The following is a 22,356-nucleotide window of genomic DNA, read 5'->3' on the forward strand; positions in this document are numbered from 1 at the left end:
GAGTAGCATACATCTTTCACAGTTACAAAGCTTCTATTTCTACCTGTTGTGATAATATATTGGCAACTGCACAACGCACAACAGGTCAATTCACTCCCTCAGTGAAGAATAGTACGCCTAATACTGAAAGGAGCTGTTTCTCTCCAAGTGCGAATGGAACCATACAGAGTCATGAATTAAGATCACTGAAATGAAAAATCCTGATTCTTTGAATGGAGCACAAAGTAGCGTCTCTGAACAGGCAGGGTTGGCTCTTGCTTTTGCTCTCTCTTTATTACTTTCTTCATCTGATCTACCGGGGCTTCCACACGCTGGTGCGCAACTACAGAACCAGCTGTGTGTTGACACATCACCCCTTCCCGTGTCCAGGGCAATGACTCTAAAATCGGCTACACGTCGGTGAAAATCTTTTTGTTTATGTTCACACAATTCTGCGAGTTGTTTTGCGTGGTGGTGGGGAAGTTGGGCTGTTGTTTGAACGCGCTGTTGAGCCCGTGCTCCTCTATCACCATATACTCGCTCTTGCTGAGTGAGGAAGAGGAGCGGGTCTTCCTCAGATCCTCTGTGTCCGCCAGAGGTTGACAGCTGCCCACGTGCAGGTACTGTGCCTGCTCCTCGCCCTCCGTCTCTCTGTGGTAGAAGTAGTTGAAATTGGAGACGATGACGGGTACAGGCAGGGCAATGGTCAGCACGCCAGCGATTGCGCACAAGGACCCCACAATCTTTCCTCCGATTGTCACGGGGTGCATGTCCCCGTAGCCCACGGTGGTCATGGTGACAACAGCCCACCAGAACGCGTCCGGGATGCTGTTGAAACCCGAATCTGGGTCGTCCGCCTCTGCAAAATAAACCGCACTGGAGAAGAGGATGACGCCAATGAACAAGAAGAAGATTAGTAGGCCCAGTTCACGCATACTGGCCTTTAGAGTCTGTCCTAAAATCTGAAGCCCCTTGGAGTGACGCGAGAGTTTGAAGATACGAAACACCCGAACGAGCCTAATCACGCGCAGAATCGCTAATGACATGGCCTGCTGTCCGTTCCCTTGCCTCTCTGCCAGCTCTGTGCCCAGGGTGATGAAATAGGGAATGATGGCCACGATGTCTATGATATTCATAATGTTTTTGGAGAACGTGGCTTTACTCGGGCATGCAAAGAAGCGCACCAGCAGCTCGAAGGAGAACCAGATGATGCACAACGTCTCCACAACAAAGAACGGGTCTGAGAAGGGGCTGATGAGATAGGGGAGTGTGCCGTTCATCACAGGTGCAATGGGGATCGGATCCGTGTTCTCGTCCCTGAACTCCGGCAATGTCTCTAAGCAGAAGATGACGATGGAGATGAGAATGACCAGGACAGACACTATCGCTATTCCCCGGGCGGGACCCGAGCTCTCCGGATATTCAAAAAGCAGCCACACCTGTCTTTGAAATTCATTCTCTGGCAACGGCCGCTCCTCCTCCTTTATGAAGCCCTCATCCTCCCTGAACTTCTCCATAGCCTCCTCACCCAGCTCATAGAAGCGGATCTCCTCAGAGAAAATGTCAATGGGCACATTAACGGGTCTTCTGATGCGCCCACCTGACTGATAGTAGTACAGAATGGCATCAAAGCTGGGTCGGTTCCGATCGAAGAAGTACTCATTCCTGAGGGGATCGAAGTACCTCATCCTCTTCTTGGGGTCCCCCAGCAGCGTCTCTGGAAACTGGGAGAGAGTCTTGAGCTGCGTCTCGAAGCGTAACCCTGAGATGTTGATGACCACCCTCTCGCAACATTCGTGATCCGGTTCATATCGGTCCAGAGAGTGGTGGCCCGGGAGAGCCGCCGACTCTTCTAGCATGTTGTCACACGCCACGACCGTCATCACGTCGGTCTCTGTCTCCGTGTATCCGTGGTTCACCAGGTTGTCGCTTCGGGTTTTGGTTGCGCTCGGCGGGGGTGATTGCAGGAGGCTGAGGTGGTCGTCCATGCGCGGCTGAAGACGCATACAGGGGCGGCCGCCTCGCCCCCTCCGCGAACCCCGGTCAACCACAGCCGCCGCCACAGCCTCGTCTCCTCCACCGTCTCTCTCACTCTCTTCCCGCTCTTCACTTTCACTCCCCCGCCCACGGGGAGAGATCTAGGTTTATAAACAGGCCTTCCACCCGCCCACGGAGCACTAGAGCCGGGTAGCCTACCTTTCACTGTCTTCCGCCAATCGCAGGACGCACCGACATACACAAGAAGCAACAGACTGGTGTCATTCAACACCATCTTTGGGGCGTGTCCGCCTCCCTCTGCCCCCCCTCTCTGTCTTGTAGATACGCGCTCTTGCACACACAGACACACACACACACGTACCAGGCGAGTCCAAACACTGTCCTTTTTAAACAAGGTCATTGCCCACAGATAGGACATCTTCAAATAGGCTACTCATTAATATATCTGAGCCTCACTTTTACTAGACATCCCTACAAGACGCACGAGCATTACGCGTTACCTTTTATTACATCGTTTGTTCAGCCGGTAAACGAATTGGGGTGTGCCACGGTAAAATGAGATGCATTTGGTATTGCAATATCCGTCCGTAGTTTCTCAATACTGCAGAGAGAAATGTTTGTTGAGATGATTCGCATGCCATCTAAAATCCTAAGTATAACTGACGCCTGCGTCCCAAAGTGGCAGTAGTGGGCTACGTGTCAAAGGTAAGAGGAGCAAACGGGGAGGGCGGGGATGGGAAAGAGAGGAGCAGGTCGAAGTGAGAGAAAGAAATGTGCTCTTCAGGTAGTAACAGTATGAAAAAGAATATCAAATATGTAGCATATTACACACAGGAAAAAGAAAACAGTACCATGTGGCATCGTGAGTGAAAGACACACACACACAAACACACTCACACACACACACACACACACACACACACACACACAAACACACACACCAGCCCCATATAATATATAAGGTTAATATGGCGAATGTCAAAAGGGGAACTATACTACGCGGAATCGCCGGTCCTGGAACAGATTTAATCAGATATAATCACATAGGTAGAGAGAGAGAGCGACAGACAGAGAGAGTAATCCCTGTCTGTACCACCTGAAACGTGACCAGTTTTGACTCTGGCGGATTAACAGCCCCGCTGTGCTCACCAGTAATGTTCAGCCTACTTCTGTTGGATGCCATGATAAAAATGACCCCTTGTGCAGATGCTGTAGGTTGACACACAGACCAACAAAACATTTCCTTGGCCATCAGTTGTTGCCCCAGTGGTCTCCTCCGATTGCTCCATACAAGTTTGGTTTCCCAATTTGATTTATTATTTTTATTATTAGTTGCAGGGATTTGTTGAACTGAGCCCCCGGAGGCTGCTGTCCGAGGTGCTGAAATGAAAAAATAAACCAAAACAAAAGAATTTACCAGGGACCAAAAGTATTTATTTTAAACAGAAACATTTCTGAGCCATAACTTGCCTGCAGGTGGAAACAATCGTTATTAGGTCAACCTGAATGGGAGAAGCCGAAGCACTACAATAACTACACAAAATCTTTGTGAAAAGGACAAGAGAACAAAGAAGTGTGGTATAGCCACTTGCTACCATTTGTAATCTGTCATAACTAATTAGCGAAGATGATAAATTATGTGGTGGTCAAGAAGTAATTTCGAAAAGAAGCATTTATTTTATAATTTTATTTACATTTTGACCCGAGTGTTTTTTTGTTTTGTGCCAAGTTTGCCGTAGCTAATGTAGCTAAACTGTACTCAGAAAAGCTGTGTTTTATTGGCTCCACTTATTAAGGTTTGACCGACTCACAAATTTATTTTTCGGGCGCCGTAGTGGCTTAGGGGGTTAACACGATGAACACAAACAGCAATGTTCCCAGTTCAAGTGCAGCTGGGGACATGGGGAGAAGGACATGCAACAAAGCATGTCCTTCTCCATCTTTCTGCTGTCAGTAATAAAGGTATAAAATGCCTCAAAATTCCCTAAAAAACAATTTACTTACTAACTTAACCTAATGGACCTAGAGAGCAGCCCTGTCACCAACGAATGTTAAACAAAACTCCAAACTACCGACTGATGATATTTAACCTCTAAGGACTTGACACTTCAGAGTGGTCTGAAATAGCGGCAGCAGTAAAGAAGAAGATGCAAATACCATGATCCATATCCGTTCCTTAATCAGGGTTACACAATCCATCCAGTGTTCTGGGTTACAAAATCTGTTCAAACCACCTGCTTTCTATGAATAAGGCACTTTTTTTTTTTTTTTTTTTTTAGAATAGTGGTGAGACATAAACCATAGGAAAAACTGAGAAAGAAAATTTAAATCATTTTCTGTTCTCCAGTCTTCTAAGATTTGTCAGATTTTTTTTTATTATTATCCATTTTTAAATGAGGACATTGAAGATGAAATTATAAGATAATTCACAGAGATAAATAATATATGCCTATATTCAGTCTACCTCTTTTTCAAAGATGTTAACCAATTATGAACTTGATCACCTGGATGGACAGCTGGGCTCTACCTACACAACAGAATGCTTGTAGGGAAAGGAATCTCCCCATCTGTCCGTATGAAGTTGAAATGTCCATACAAGGTCAGAAGAAATGAGGACAACCCCCCAAGGTGAGGACATTGTGCTTGTCCTCACTTCTACAAAGAGATGCTCTGGGTTTGGGGATAAATGTAGTCAGTGCAAAGTCTTCAAGTATAATACTGCCAATTCCAACCACTTGTTTATGCACCCCTGAGTGTGTGTGTGTGTGTGTGTGTGTGGGGGTGTAGGTGGGTGGATGATGGTGGATATGTGAGCTGAAAATAAAATGAGAGATAGAAAGCATGAAAGTTGACTGGTTTCCAAGCGGAATCTGCTCAGCAAAGAAAACAGCAAATATAAAGAGTGTCTTCAAAGCCTTCAGCAGCTCTCTTTTAGTCTGCTCCTCAGATGTCTATAACAGATGGAGTCAACCATGAAAATTGTTCATACTCTTATAATAAAGTATATAATAGAATATGATCATATGGCATGCACAAACACACACGCACACACACACTTGTTCGGACAACATATCAACAAGTGGAAGGAACAAAACACCAAAGAAAGGAAGGGAGGAAAGAGACCTTGGGCTAATTGTGAGGGATGACTGTGCTGCACATGAACATCTGCTTCCTCCAGATTAAATTAAATGAACATCGGATGAGTGGACTAGTCTGAGAAGTCTCCGATCAACATGGGTAATGTGTGGCCACACTCAGCCTGACACACCCTCACACACCCACACAAGCAAACTGATACTGTAATTGCACTGTACTTGTGAGATACCCTAAAGTGAAATGCTAAACTTGCTCAAAGGGCCTCTTAATATTACCACTTGGGGGCACCAATAGCTGTTCTAACATACTGTTTTACAGTATTGGCAGTGTTACGTTCTGTTTCAATTATTTACAGTATCAGTGCAACACCATATACTTAGAAACTTACTTAGATTTTAGCAATTAAACTTGTTCCTAATTTCTCTCACATAGAGCTATTAATTAAAATGTGAAATTGCTGTTAAAAAAACAACGATGGAGTGTAGCTTAGTGCAAATACTCAAATTCTGTCGTTAAGTATAATTTTGAGGTACTTGTACTAAAATTGGTGTGTTCATTTTCTGGTACTTCATAATTCTTCTCCACTACATTTCACAGCCAGTGTTACTTTTCAGATTAAGATTTTTAGAAACAAAACACATTATCAGTTTATAATATATGGTGCATTGTTACATATTAATCTACTTAACAGTATAAGGTTGTTAAAAATAGCTCCAACTTGACCAATTACAGCATTAAAATGCTTCCTACATGTTTATGTATCAATAATAATAAGCCTTTATTATAATAGATAATAATATAACTCATGGGCATTCTGTTGGATAATAATACTTTTACTTTTGACACTTTGAGCACATAATGTTGATTACATTCTTATACTTTACTTAAGTAAAATTAAGTAAGTACTTTACTTCAGACAAATGCAGTATTGCCTGGAATGGAGTATTTTTACACTATGGTATTGCTGATTTTACTTAAGTAAATGATCTGAATGCTTCTTCCACCACTGAAAACAACCCCCCAATACATTACTGTACAGTGACATTGGTTACAAAATGCATTGAAATGGAAGTGAGGTCTGTTCAGCCCAGTACTCTATGTCTGTCATTAAAATGAAATGAACAGTTTAATAGAAGCAATACAGTATATATATTTTTGACCATTTATACCTATAATAACAATGATAGATATGGACTGTGACTCATGACACATTCAGTGTATTCAGTCTATTGAGGCCACATTAAAGCTGTGTTGTAAAAAAAGGGCCAGCCGGTCTACAGGGAAAGAGCTCAGGGACAGCCAAAGGGCCTTTTAATGTGGTTTCCGATCTCCATGTTAAATATAGGACCACCCCAACTCCCTTATTAACCTACGAAATTAGGCTACCTTGCACATTGCATTTGAATGCCTCAAACTGGAATGTGGCTGACTGAAAGGCATTGAAACAGCTCCAAAGAGCGAGGGGGAAATGCATCATTTTGCAGGAAGAACAGCTCAGCATGCTTAGGTCATGGACATCTGGTTGCACTTGAGAAAATGGGCTGGTTTGGATCTTCTGCAAGGGATGCACAGCAGCCTCCATTCACACAGTTCCTGGAATAGTGGTGAAGTTAATGTCTTTAATAGAAAACTTGGGATGGGGAATACGTATCTGGCAACCTGTCCCAGTGTCTACCAGACAGCCTTTATATGTGGTTGCAAGCTCTGACCTCACAAGTAGATTACATGGGCATTAGTTTCTCTCAGAAAATGTGCTATTTGATTTTAGGCCATCTCCTCAAGAAATTCTAACATTTGACTAATTATCAACCACTACACTCTTGCCACTACAGCTGTAACGGAACATTTATTTTGCTTTTTGTTTGCCCTATTGGCTTTTCTTGTACCTCACTGATGTAAGGGTAATGGTTTATATCACAACCCTAAAATTACAGTTAAATATTTTTAACTTTAATATATTTTAAAAGTATACCTGTCCCTATACCAGGATGAATTTAACGGTACAAGGGAAGAAGACAAGGAGATAGGGGATGAGGGGATAACCACTTTGTGGTCAAGAGGGAGTTATAGATAAAAGACACTGTTAAAAGTATTTTTTGAATAACTGTGTGCATATTTAGTAATTACAGGGTACAGTAATACTGTTACTGGGTAGCAAGACAGGAGAAATGTTGATGGAGTAACAGCGTCGATATTACAATAAAATGCTGATATTACAATAAAAATGCTAATATTACCTTTAAATTGTTATTTTTTGTGATTGACTGTTAATTTTATAGTTTCATGAAGGACTTCCCTCTCTGAATCACTTTGAGGAAAGGGTGTCATCAAGGACTCTACCAATTTTATTAATCTGTATTTCAGTATATGTTAATGGCACAAACCTTGTGTTTCAGTCCCATATGGTGTTGTTGGTTTGCAGTGTGTTAGGCCAACCATGCCAACTTGCTCCTTCACCAGTTGCACATGCTCAACAGAGCTGACTGTAATAGCGAAGAAAAAAAGTGCTGCTTTGTGTGTTTTTGAATTATCTTCAAAGGTAAAGCTACTGACAGGAGGGAAAAGGATCAAATAATAGTGCCATGCATGGGCATGTGTGAAGATACACATTTAAAAAATGGGCTTTATTCTATGATGGGAAAACTCTTGAGGCTGTTATGAGATGTTGCTGGCATTCTGTCAGTGTGGCTCTGGAAATAAATGTCGCTTGATCACATCTCACTTGAGCTGTGGAGAAAGCTGAAGTGCTTCTCTGGTTATATTCCCCAGGAGAGGCCTTAGGGAATGACAGGAAGACTAATGTCAGAGAAAGAAAGAGGGAGACAGACATCTTTTATCCACAAGGGAAGTAAAGTAACCTTTTTAATTTTTCTGCAGCAGTTTGCAGTGAGAAAAGTTCATTTATAGTAAACAGAATTTGCATTTCTGTTATTGCCAATTAATTGGCACAGCTAATGCAATGATGTGCTATTCTAGGATGCAATGACAACCATAATCATAACTCTTTGTTACTACCCCACTAGTAATCTATATGATGAATAAGATCCAGATTATAAACACTCCACTTTTACAAGCAGTGACTTCTTGTTAGTCAGCCATTTCTTGTTACTCAGCCAGTGACATGCCCTCACCCATCCAACATCCTCTTCCTATCCAGACACACATTAACAGTTAAAGCACACAGGGGTTCTCTAATCTGAATATTCACAAATGAAGAGGAGGCACATATGGACAAAGCACCTGTGTGTGTGGACTAATTAATCAACTGCCCATATTAGCATAACTATAGATATCAGGGCTGGAGTGCAGCTGCACATGACAGAGGCACAGAGAAGGCAGAGAGGAGCAGAAGCAAAAAGGGAGAGAGAGGACAGGACAATCTGTAGAATAAAGCCTGACTGGCCAGGAGCCGCATCAGGTCTTGCTGTAACCCCAGCAACAGAGAGAGGGATGTGGGAGAAAGGTTGAGGGGAGAGGGAGGAACACGGCTGAAGCTCGGCTGTCTGTGGCACTCTGTTATTGTTGGAACCTGATGATCATGCCTGCATCCTGGGTGAAGACAAAGAAGTAAACAAATGCATGGGGACCACCACATGTGGTTGCACAATCACAGAGAAAAAACACACATTTTCAGACGAGACCATTCTTTGCTTCAACATACTTTTCCACAACCTCAAAACTGACTTTGCAACTTAAACACATCCGCTTTTCAGGTTGAATTGGATCCATTAAGTTTCTGGAGAGTTCCAGCATGACTGGAATGTCATAAATATGAAGATGTAGAGACAGGCGATATGTATGCATAATAGATACAGTCCCACCACAACATATCAGCTGCAGCAGTGAGAAAGAGGGGCTTCCCTGCTTCACACTAACCATCAGTTCCATTTGGAAACAGAATGAGGACAGCAACAGAAAAAAACCTTCACACTTGCAGGAGAAAATACTGCAAGGCTGAAGTTGATTGAACCAAGGACTCTAATGTGTTATCCATGGTGAAGTTCTGGAGACCAAGCAGGAGTTTGATGAATTATAAAACCTTGTAATTATCTAGTAATTACAGTGTTTGTCTCTGTTTTCTTAGACCCTACTTAGAGACCTAATCTTTCTCAGACTGGAGAGTCACAGTGAGTAAGAGACATAACCATGAGAACATTTGCTGAAAAATTGCATTACACGACAGTTATTTCATATGTCAGTCTATAAAATATAAACCAGAGTGCATGTTCTTTCCTGTGGTGGCAGATCTGGTAGTGAAGAGCTGGGGAAGCCATGTTCACGGGACTCTCAGGATTAAAAAAGCCGACATGTGAGATTCCCGTCACATCCCATCCTCTCTACGCCCCCACTTCCCTCCTCCTCCTCTTCATGTTGACAATGCTCACACTTTAATTTCCCACATCCTCTTCTCCCCTTCCATGTCTCTCACCTCCACTCATCCCTTTCCACACCTCCTAATCTTTTCCCTCCTCATCTGCCTAACTTTTAACATTTCTTTCCTCTCTTTGAAGGTAAAATACTTAATTTCTTTTTTCTCCCAGCTACATTTCTACATAGCTTTATTATTTCCTTGACTTTCATGAGGACAGAGGGACTACTTAATTAGGGACTATTAATTTAATACATTTCCCCTATTAATAAGAATTAGTAATAAATTACTCTTCAGCAATCTGTTTGTCACTAGTTTGAAAAAGTAGGTGCAATTCAAACCAAGACAGAAGTGCTAATTGGCTGATATGACGCTTTTTATGATGAAAAAATATTTCAAAACAGATTTTGTTATGCTATGTTTCATTGCATATTTTGATATTACCAAATCAGCTCAGTTACTTCTATTTTTTCAATTTAACTGAATGGGTTGGCTGTTGCAAGTGCTTGTTAAATGTATTTTGATACATTTGTTCAGGGAATATTTTTATAAATGGAAAATATTTGTGCCCATCTGTGTTTACAGTTTACCTGTTTTGACATGTTCCTGTCTGTGCTGCTGTCTGACTCTATCTTTCCATCAAGGCTCTGCTCAGGAAAGCTACAGTGTCCCCAGTTGGTCCAGATGGTTGTTGGTACATGCAGTGAAATATGCTCCAGTGCATCCACAGAGCCCTGCTGTCCTCCAAATTGCAGAGTAAATTCCCCCTCTCAGCTATCACATGACTCCATTTCAGACACAAATTAATAATAGATTGAGCAAAATTTTTTACATTTTCTTGGCTAAAATGTAGATTATTATATGTTAGGTTAAAATATAACAGGAATGTATATACCTTTACAGTTTAGAGCAGCAAACCTTTAAAAAATAATGCACATGCTTTATTCAGACCAAATAACAGATTATGGTCAAAACAGTAGAGAGCATGCTATCTCCAGTAATGGAGTTTGGAGTTGAGACAGCGTGAACCACAAAACTTGCTTCAGCAAGTGAAAGCTAGGTTTACCACTGCCAATAGCAACTAAAAAGATTTACAGAAGGTCCACAGTTTCCCAGTTATTTCACATGACCTTCAGATAAGGATGTCAGAAACTTTAATATACTCTCTTCCACTGCAACATGGAGCCACCAAACTGTGAAGCTGCTTAGTGCAGCTTTAGATGTAGCTTTTAGAATTTAGAATAATTTGGTAGATTCAAACATTCTGACATCTGCTGAATATAGCGTTAGGCAAAATAAATTGGGGAAACAAAATGTAAAAGTCTCTCTTCGGTGTGGCATGTACTGCATGTTGCAGTGTGAGCTAGGAATTTACTTTTCTCTTCTCCAACAGACACTGATATACAGTCTCAATGTTTTTTTTTTCATCCTCTCAGCAAGTCAAAAAATGGCAGATCAGACAGGTTTGTGCAGATACCCTTGAGAAAAGCAGTTGAGTCTACGATGTCTACAGCCATGCTAGTGGCTCTGTAAGGCTTTACACAGCAGTCCTTTGAGCTAAATGCTAACTCCAGCATGTTAACATCCTCCCAATGGTAATGCTAACATGCTGATGTTATCAAGAAATGTTTACTATTTTCATGATCCTAATTTAGTATGTTAGGATGTTAATATTTGCTAATTAGCACTGATCACAAAGTACAGCTGAGCCTGATGGGAATTTAATTAGATTTGCAGGTGTTTGGTCTTAAACAAAAGTACTGAAAAAATGTAAATTTTCACCTGATTGGGGCGCTAGATGAAAAGTCAGGGGATCCCCAAAGTTATTACAGTTCACCCTGAGGGGGACATGGGTGTTTGTACCAAGTTTATTTCAATAGTTGTTGAGACATTGCACTCAAAACTGCAAATGTCAACCTCATTGGGGCACAAGAGAAAAAGTCAGGGGATCACCAAAGTCATTAGGCTTCATTCTCTGGGGTCCATGAATGTCTGTACCAAACTTTGTGCCAATCCATGCAGGATAAATTAAAACTTTGACCTGCTGGTAGCACTGGAGAAAAAGGTGCTGAATCACCAAAGTCCTTAAGATTAATCCTCTGGAGACCATGTGGATACAAAAATTTCATGGCAATCCATTCAACAGTTGTTGAGAAATTCCACTCTGGACCGAAGCGGTGGACCGACCAACAGACAAACCAACAGACATTGCTGTCCACAAAATCCCATATGCTGCTACTTCTAACGCAACAGATATGTCACTCTAATCTGTGGATCGTCATTTCCACCTAGCTTTTTTTGTGCAGTTAATGGCATCATTAGGTAAAAGTTTTTGGAATAAACGTAGGCTAGCTGCAATGTAAATGCTTGGTGAAGGATTTTCTCTGCTGTGGCTTCCTCCTGCTGTGTGTTTTCCAGATAGATGAAAAGGGAAAAGGAAGGTGTTTTTCGCCCCAGGATGTGTGTGCAGTGCTTGTTTGAGTGACGGTACCATGGGAGGTCCAATACCTTTACAAAGCCTGCCTGGAATCCACAGAGGCAGAGGCAATAAGTCATAAATAGATTTTAGTTGACACAAACACAGTTTGTGGCTGGAGCTCCTTGATGGACTCTCTGGCCTCTATGTGCGCTCTCTCTCTGGCCGCACACCCTTGGTAAGTGGGCCAGCCTTTCTTTGCCAACAGCAACTGTGCGAACATAAACTTTTCTTGTTAAGTTTGTTTTTCTTTTGCCTATTTCACCTCTGGTCATGCTCTTCACCTCTTAACATCAGTGTATATTAATCTTGTGTCATCTATTTTTACCGCTGACCTCAACTCCTGAATTATCAAACCTCTGCAGTACATCTTGTGCACTCAACAGATATGAATGCATGTGAGTGTGTGAAATAGCAATTGTTAATCCCCTTGAGTACAAGGTCACACAGGCGACATTACTATCATGCTGTTTCAGCAGTCTTTTTTACTTTCATTAACATATTAAAACACACATGACATGTCAGCTCGAGGGCATCTGTGGCTCAACTTGTAGAGTGGGTTGTCCGCTAATCTCTGGGTTGGCGGTTCAATCCCCAGCTCCTCCTGTCCACATGTCAAAGTGTCCTTGGGCAAGACATTGCTTCTGCTGTGCAGTGCCTTGCATGGCAGCTCAACCAGTGGTGTGTATGGGTAAATGAGAGGCAAAATTGTAAACTGCTAAGGTAAAAAAAAACACTATATACAGGCAACTCATGTATCATGTTTATGCAAATGAAGGTTTAACTAAAAGAGCTAATGACATTTGACTTTACTGTCATTTTCTTTAACTACTGATATAGTCATGGTTATATTTGCATGATGAGGGAAAGTGTTAAAACAGGTGAATGAGTCACTACATTTGCATAAGATTTTGCTTACTGTGAAAAATTAGAGTAATGGAGTATTCATTAAAGCGTCTTCATTATTCACTGTAATGTGCCATCCCCAGTAATCTGGCTTCATGTAATAGATTGTTAAATTTCAAGAAAGATTTTGGGTCTTTTTAGTGCAACAAATTAAGAAAGGAAAATACATGCTAAAGTGATTGAAAGAATGTACAAATAATCTCATTATAACCTGAGTGTGATAATAGTGTAATGAATTTAACATGACATTTGCTATAACCTACAATTTGTTATAACCACGCAGGCCGGCTTAGCCTCCACTTCACACCCAGATCTGCTTGTTGAGCATACTACGGTTGAGCATGCTTTTTTATGTTTCTTGCAGCATAGTAATCTAGTTTATCATTTGGAAGAATGTTGAACTTTAACATAGCTTATTTGGAAAGCTGCCTCTGCAATTTTTGCCCTGCCATCCCGTGAGGATTATATCCACTGGGCCTTGCAGTAGCAAGCAGCATGGATTCCCTCCTGCTGGTGGGTGCCCGCTGGGAGGAAAGTTTCCTGTCTTCTACAGGAAGAAAATAACTTTACAGGATTCTGGATGGTGATTTTCCCTGCTAGTCCAGTGGTTCACTGTATCACCAATGAAGGTCAGAGGTGTGTAGGTCTTCCCTGCAGGAAGATCTACACTCAGTTATTTATTTCCCAAATAACTGTGTACATTTGTCCTAACAACTGATGTGTACGTAGAAGCTCGAAGTCATTACATTTAAGATTTTGACAACCTTGTGATTACTAAGAGATTATTACAACTTTCGATACCAGCAACTGTACTGAACGCAACAACAAGGATATTGAATAGCGCTGACTCCCAGCTGTCTTCTTTTAATGGATCATTTTTAAATACTTGTCCATTATATATCTAAATTATTTCATGCACAATGCATTAAGTTAATTAAGTTATCACTCCTTTTGCTTAGTACTGGAATGAAACACAATACCATCATATTAGAATGAACGGTCTTTATAAATAAAAGAAGATAAATGAAGAAAATAGAGGGAAAAAGTGAAAGGTATAACAGCTGTTTGTCTTCGACCATAGAGTGCCTTTCAACTACTGCAGATTAACATGCCTGTCAGGATTGATTCGGGAGCCATTCCAAATACCAACTCTTCTCCTGAGCTGTAAGTGCATGTGCACACAGTTAATATACAGTCACACACACACAATCACACACTGAACACACACACATGCAGTCACATAACTGCAGTTCCTGTTTGTGTGTGTGTGTATGTGTTTGTGCATGGTATCCACTATTGTTTTCTCCTCCATCATTCTTTCTCTCCTTATGTCCACCAGTCACTCATTCATCACACTCATCCTCTTCCCATCTGTCTTAACCCCCAATCACTGACCTCTCTGAAAGGTGTTGCCTTCATAAATTATTCAGTTTTTGCATTTAGAAATCTTTGCCATTGTGAACAAAGAATACACATTTAAATGTGAGTGTCACATAAATCCTGCCCTCAGCATGTGCTACATCCTCCCCCCACTGCTACATGTCGTATTATATTTTTTTCCTAAATAAAATTTGCAATCGCAGATACTGTAGACTTGAAACAACTTAAATGTTTAATTGAGATAAATGTTTAATTAAGGCACGAAAAAATGTAAGGCTGGTTCGTTCAGTGCACATGTGAATATAAAAAAGTGATAACAGACACAAATGTTACATTAGCAAAACAGTTTTCATTATGACCAGTGATAAAGATTAGACATAGTCACTGTAACAAACTGAAACAGTGAAACCAGAAAAATCATTGAACAGCTTGCCCAGCATCGGTTCATGGTCCTGAGAGCAGTGGTAAAATTTTAATTGCTAGGACAGCCATAAAAACCGAGTGTTCTTGCCAAACATCAACAAGTTAAGTGTCAGAAAGGAGCAGAAAGTCATTTTTTTCTAGAAACAAAAAAGTGTTTCTTGTCTTAACTGAAACACAGTAACAATAGAGGCACATCTGACAGGCTATCTGAGCCATGTTCCAAAGTGATTCCTTCTGTATGCTATCGTAATTAAAGGAGAGGAAGGCCTGGCACTAATTACAGTAAAAGGGGAATATTGGAGGAAATTGTGTTTCCAATTGCCTTGTTTAAAGGGGGAGATTTTGACAGTTAATTCCCACTTCACATATTTGTCATGCAACTTGAGTTTTACTCGGGGATAAACTCATCATTTATTCCGTGGACGTCTCTCCAGCTCGTTCATGAGAACCATCTTCAACTGCTTGACAAGAGACTGTCTTTATTAGTGTATCTTCACCACCATAATGCCCAGTGACTGTGAAACCATTCACTGTTGCTGCTTCATTAATTCTGCAACAAATATATCAACAGATTTTCGACCTGTTTTTTTTATTTAAATACAAAAGAAAAAACAGACATTGTTTAATTCTCTTGTCACTGCTCTTTTCTAAAACTCTCATTGTCATTTGGTACATTGTGTGCCTGTGAATCTGTGCTTGTAATTAGGTGCACAAGCTTTCTGTTCTCTCTTGTGAGAGAGGACAATGTGATGAAAGAACTAACCCAATTTCTCACAGCTTCCCATAAAAGGCTGCTGATATGATTATCTCAAGCACACACACACACACACACACACCTACACACACATTTGCGTGCACAAACACAAGCAAATACGCATACATACATGGACACACATATGATTTCTGTCAGCTCTTGCAGTTCAATGACTTATTTTATCCCTGTGTAAGTATGGAAAGAAACAAAAACTCTGCGGATGGACCCATGCAGTACCCGTGACAATACTCCTTTCTTAGCTGTTCAGAAACTCGTATCGTTCAAGAGCTGTGCACTTCTCTAAAATGAGGAAAAACTTTCAAAACAGTCTAAGAACTTACTGTAAGATAATGAGCCCAGCATACTATTTAAGTGAATGGCATCACTCAAAGATTACAAAGTCAGTACATCTGTGCTTTTCACTCACCTTTATTGGACTCAAGGCTGCTGTCCTGGGATCTAGCGGTATTTCTATTCAGAGAAAGAGGAGGAGGACAGGAGAAGAGAAGAGAAGAAGAGAAGAGAAGAGAAGAGAAGAGAAGAGAAGAGAAGGCAATAGAAGATGTTACAACCATAAGGTTATAGTAAGTACACAGGGTGTTTTTGTTCTTTCTTCCCATTCAGAACATGGCAAAGGGCTAATAGCACTGAGACTATGGAAGGCCTGAGCAACTGGAGGAATCAGAGCAAATAAAAACCGCCACACAAAAAACCACGAGACACTCATAGACATAGACGCTGTATAGAGACACACACTCCCTCACCACAGACCTCCCCACACTTTGACAGATGACTTCCTCAGGCATCTAGGGGATGTGAGACAGTGTGAATTGAATTTCGGAAAAAAACGAAACATACACACACACACTAATGCACAGAAGTGCACACTCACTCACACAGCCCATAAACAGAATGACAATGGCACAGTTAAAGCTCAATTACATTGCAGCTATGGTGCCCTCAATCTCTATAAGATTTGGCGTGATTTGTCCTCTGCTGTGCCCTCCATCCTTCCTCCATTTCTCACCCTTCATCTCCTCCATCTTTCAATTTACTCAGTACTCATCCACAATCCTCCCATTCCAGGGTTATCATGGATGTGCAGACGGGTGAGAAATTAAAGGAAAAACCTCAATATATGAGTAGAGAAACATAACGAATGCAGATGCTTCCACACAGATACACTGCGTGGTACAATTAAGCAGTTAACATCCAATCTTGCTCTGTGGCTCCGTGTATAAAAACGCTGAGTAGGCCCCGTTGATTCTGATTTTGTATCAAGATGGTAAGAGGAAAAGATCTTACTGACTTTGAAAAAGGTTTCATTGTTGGCGCGCGGATGGCAGTAGCTTCAGTCAATAAGACTGCTCAACTGGCTTGTGTTTCAGTAGGAACAGTGAATAAAGTGACATCTGCATTTAGATCTACGGGAACGATATCTATAAAAAGGGTCGGAAATTGTGCTCGACTACTCACTTTTTATGACCGTGATGCTTGTGCATAGTGCGATGTGTTAGGAAAAACAGAAGACCAACTTTTCCTCAGGTGACTGGAGAATGCCAATGCAGGATGTGAACAGACTGTGTGAGTAAGAACAGTCCTTCGACAGTTACATAGAGAGGGAAATAATAGTAGGGTTGCAGTGCATAAACCCCTCATTACAGAGAGGAATGTACATTTGAGATTTCAATGGTGGAATAAACCATAGGCACTGGTCTACAGAGATGTGGAAAAAAGTGATATGCACAGATGAATCATCCTTTGCCATATTCTCAACAAGTGGGTGAGTGTTTCATAAACCAAGAGAACGGTACAGGCCTGAATGCTTGACCCCTATAGTGAAGAAATCTGATGGCTGTGTTATGCCATGGGGGACATTTTGCTGGCATGGATTGTGTCCACCTGTCCCCTTAGAGGGAAGGCTTCATCGCAAATCAATACAAAGTTGTTCTGAGTGATCACATTTATCCTATGATGAAACATTTCTATCTTGATGGGAGCGGTCTCTTCCAGGATGACAATGCCCCCATCCATAGGGCATTGGGGGTCATTGAATGGTTTGAATCGTATGCTATGGCCTTCACAGTCACCCGATCTCAACCCAGTTGAACACCAGTGGGAGATTTTGGACTCATGTGTTTTGGATTTTGGAGCAATGAGGGAATATCTTTTGGAAAAATGGTGTTCATCCCTCCAGTAGAGTTCCAGAGACTTGAAGAATCAATGCCAAAGCACATTTAAGCCGTTCTGGCAACGCGTGGTGGCCCAACACCTTACTAAGACTTTTTTATCTTGGTTTTTACTTTAACTTGTCACCCGACTGTATCTTGTGTGTGGATGCGTTTCTTTTTGTGCTCTTTCGGATATGTGTGATTTTGTGCATCCATACATGTTCAGATGGGTGTTTATCCTTAGGGAAGAACAGTGTTTGGAATATTAAAAAAAGCAATCTACAGCACAGGGGAACTGAAGTTCCTGGAACTACGATTGTTCTCAGGGAAGTAATTTCAGGCACATGTGGCGGAACAGAGGCCTCAGAGTTGGAATTCTCACTTTCATACCACTGCTTGACTTAATTTACATAATCACAAAGTGGCTAAAGGGCTTAATTTGTTCACACATGGGATTAAGGTGAAATTCAAGTGAGGTACACTGGATGCACACGTGATTGGGGACTTGCTCTTTCATGCGAGTTCATGCAAGTTCACTGTTGAAGTGAGTCCAGGTAAAAAAACTATTCTCCTTTGCAACAAGTCCTTGTTGAATCTGCAGATAAAGTGAGCAGAGTGTGGAATTTACATCCCATGTTTTTTATTTATGAGTCAATTTTTTATCAACTAATTCTGGGTTGATAGCAAATATTTTTTATTTACATATAGATTTGATGTCATTGACATTTTTTGAAATATGCTCAAATATCTGTTAGAGACCATTGTGTCAAAACACACTGATTATCTTTTTTTGCCAAACCGATCTGAAACATTTTTGTCAAAACAAGCTGATTTTTCTTATCTTTTACACAGAGGTTACAGAGTAAATGCTACAGCCTTCTAAACCTGCATTAACATTTTTTTTTTGGCCATTTGGGGGCAGTGAAAACAAGCTGTTAACACAACACTGTCATCACCGTTTAGTTTATATTGCAAACTTGTTAGCAAGTGGTCCATTTATGCAGCTGACAGATATGGAGTAACATTAGAATTTATTGAGAGTCTTTCAATATTAACTCTCTTTTAATTCTGTTTTTGGTCTCTACCAAGCTCTTTAGCTGCATGAAATGCTACACTAAGTTCAACAGTTCATCGCTAACTGTGATTGTCTGCCATTTGGTGCTGAGCAGATAGCGTTCAGTGGTATTTTAGAACTTCTTTGCTTTTGTGGGTGAAAACTATAGACTGAACCAAAACAGTAAAGTTGTGGGGCGGAAAATCCAAAACAATGAGCTAAAATTCTCTGTCAGGTTTGTCATTACTTTACATTTCAAATACAAATAATGATTGGATCTATTGTTAACATGAAAATATTGATTACAACCATTGTTTTCTTTTTTCTTCAGCAAGTGAATTATCCATTATTTTTCCATTATTATTATTTCCATTCCAGGCCCAAGTAGGGATTTTCTGTAGTTTTGCTTAAATGTACTATGTTGAAGATTCCACATTGTTTTTTCTTACAGAATTGTATTTTTCCAAACTGGTCAACATAGGGAACTTCAAATATACTTGACCTCTATGTCTATTTGTATCCATTTGGGGTGATCATTCCATTAAACTACTGACTCTCCTCTGGTCTGTAATGGCCTTTACCATAGCCACAATGCCCAATAGAGCTATGTTAATAATGTAAGAGACAGGAGAATAAAGCTGTCAATCAAAGAGCTTCAGTCTGCACAGCACTGAGTGAATTATTTACCAGAGGCACTGATTAGAAGAGCGAGAGAGAGCGAGAGAGAGAAACTGACAAAGGTTTGGAGAGCATGACAAAGGAGAATGATGTGACTCGAAGGGGAGGAGGAGAGTCAGACAGAAAAGACGAGAGGAATAAAGAAAGGTATTCGCTTGTTATGTAATTCGGGAGTTGAAAGGAGCGAGCAGACGGTTGTGGTTCATTTCAAAAAGCTCAACACAAACACAACAGTCTTGTTGAAAGAGAAGGTGGCAACCTCATGGTGCGGTACCAGTCTGCTGTAACACACTGCGCTGCCCCCTGTGTAAAAACCTGTTGTTGTGTGCTAAAAATGTAATGCCAGTTTAACCATGCTGATTTACATCTGTTACCTTGTCTTGACTGATCCCATCTGTCCTCAATGCCTCGGTTTTCTTTTTCATCTCCATTCCCTCTGAATTCTCTGAAAGCTGTGAGAAAAAGCTGATAATTCAGAGGTGGAAATGCACACTCACACATACAAAGGAAGCATATGTAAACATGTCACCATCTAGTCACTGATAGGAATGCAGATTTCCAAAGAGCAGCTGCAAAGACTGTAAAGGACAATGACACATAACATAGTCATTCATTTGAAAGTCATGGGGCAATAGCCTCTGTGTGTGTGTGTGTGTGTGTGTGTGTGTGTGTGTGTGTGTGTGTGTGTGTGTGTGTGTGTGTGTGTGTGTGTGTGTGTGTGTGTGTGTGTGTGTGTGTGTGTGTGTGTGTACATTTGGGTGTGTTACAGAGAATTTTTCCTTAAAGACTCTCACTTTTTTTCATGTACACTCTTCATTTGATTCCATGAGATTTTCTTTCATGTTCACCTTTCTGTATGTCTGTCTCTGTCTCCTTCCTTCGCACACAACACCACTTCCTGCCCTTTCATTTGGCAGTGCTTGAAATACAACGCTTCCCAGCAAACCTTTAGTCATTAAGATGCAATTAACGATTTAAATACATTGAGCTCATGTATAAATTTAGCCTTTATATGATCTCTTCATACCAGCAAAGGCAATGCAGGAATGGAAAGGAGCTGGTAATTAGAAGCCTGTGGCACAAAAGGAAATGTGCCACATAATCATTTACACATGCATGCACATGAGACCGACATGAGAGTACACACACACATGCATGCACATACAAGGTTTTTCCATGAACAGAGCTAAATTTAAGCTCAAAGTTCACCAAGTTCTTTTAATTGTCAGATTTTTTGTTCCACTATTGGCAAAGTTTAAGCCATTGAGGTGAGTAGATTTTTCTACAGTTAGTTTGTATTATTTTGAATATTCTTGAAATTGTCCCCATGAAGCCTTCTTGAGGGTTATTTTTTTTACTGACACAAATAACAAACAAAAAGGTTAGAAGTTCTGGATTGACGGTAAGAAACATGTGACAGACAAAGCAGTTTCAGTAACAATCGCAACGGAGAAAGGCTAATTCTAGTTCTACGTTTATCTTTACTTAAAAGTAAAGTTATGTTTTTATATACTTAAAAATAATTAGATTTGCATTCTAGCATTATGAATTGTTTAAAAACTTGAATACATTCAATTCAAATGAGAGCAGGTCATGAATAATCTAGAAAAGCAGTCATTTCTGCCGATGTTCATTAGCGTTTACATTTCTGGTTAGCTCTGCGCTTTACATCTAACACAGCATGTGTGTGAAAACACACAAGCCCACATGTGCTGCAGTGGTAAACCAACTCACCAGTCTTTCCCTCATGACCCAGTTTACTGTTTTTCCAGGACTAATGGCGACCCTCTGTGATGGAGCACTGTTGGATGAAACATCCTCTTTCCACGTGTTGAGTGTGTGTGCATGTGTGTGTGTATGTGAGACATAGAAAGAGAAAGAGAGAGAGTGTTTGTGTGTGTGTGTGTGTGTGTGTGTGTGTGTGTGTGTGTGTGTGTGTGTGTGTGTGTGTGTGTGTGTGTGTGTGTGTTTGCATGTGCATGTGTGTGTTCTGAGGGTGTTAAGATGTTGCTGAGCTTTGTTTTTGTCATGATTACACATGGTGGAATCATGCCTCAAGCTATCAGATGGAGTCTCTCTGTGTGAGAACTACACAATCAAATGAATCTTCGAACTCCATTTATTCTCTGTGTAAGAATGGACCTACAGTGAGAAAGCAAATGACCAAGCAGCCGTTCTTTGAATAAATAAATCCATATTATCAAAGACAACTCATCAAATTAATAGTCACTAAAATAATAGGGTGATAAGAAGGAAAAACACACAATGAACCACATGATAATGATGTTAGAAAGTCCCAAACACTTAACCCAGTCACATATTAATAAAAGCAAATGTCCTACATTACAAAAGCTTGACTTACTTTCGCTGTTATTTCTCATGTCTGCTCTTGGCTACAAGATGTTTACAAACCTCAGCATGTGTGTGTATTCAGAAGTCAGTACTGTATTTGTAATTTTATCTGTATTTGGTGAGGTACATTGCAAGAGGCTTTCAAATTCCCCCTTCACAGAGTCCATGTTTACTTGTTATCCTCACATTCATATTGGACATGGAAGTTGAAATTGGAAACTTGCCCTCCTGCCATTGGAGCAACCAATGTGGTAAAAAATTTGGTAAAAAACAGTTTGTTTGGCCGTTCAAAAGCATGTGCAACTTTTGCACAATAGGAGCGTGTTTCAAAAAGCAATACTGAGGTATCTTAGATAAGACCTGAAACAGCTCTTCAGCATTTGAGAGGTTCAACTCATCCAAGTTATCTGGTTAATCTAGCATGTAACCTAACCTTCATAATGGACATATAAACAATGTTCCAAATCTCAGGTACACCTGAGCTGGCAGCCTGAATCCACATAAATAATATCACAATGATGACCAAGTGAAGAAGGACAGACTGGATACAGGGGATAGTTGCTGAAACAATGAGTTTTATCATTTTAACCTCCTACTTTTAGCCCTTAAAAAAAGCCCCAGTTTAAAGATGAGAAGACACATGGGTAAAGTTCTTGCATAATGTTTCACTAGAAAGAAAGGAGGTGGTGTGTATTAACATTTAATTTTAACAAGTGACTT

General features: G+C 40.7%; 1 protein-coding gene across 1 annotated transcript; it reads right to left on the bottom strand.

The window, feature by feature from the left end:
* Positions 1 to 247: 247 nt before the first annotated feature.
* On the bottom strand, positions 248 to 1,985 carry LOC120803495 (potassium voltage-gated channel subfamily A member 3). Its single transcript, XM_040151993.1, has one exon. It carries the CDS (start codon positions 1,983 to 1,985, stop codon positions 390 to 392), a length of 1,596 nt encoding a protein of 531 aa, XP_040007927.1. The 3' UTR covers positions 248 to 389.
* Between the last annotated feature and the right edge of the window lie 20,371 nt (positions 1,986 to 22,356).

This window comes from Xiphias gladius, chromosome 18 (assembly GCF_016859285.1).
Source record: "Xiphias gladius isolate SHS-SW01 ecotype Sanya breed wild chromosome 18, ASM1685928v1, whole genome shotgun sequence".
Lineage (NCBI taxonomy): Eukaryota > Metazoa > Chordata > Actinopteri > Istiophoriformes > Xiphiidae > Xiphias > Xiphias gladius.

Excerpts from the sequence above, each read along its gene's own strand:
- LOC120803495 (XM_040151993.1), bottom strand. The coding sequence starts at position 1,985 with ATGCGTCTTCAGCCGCGCATGGACGACCACCTCAGCCTCCTGCAATCA.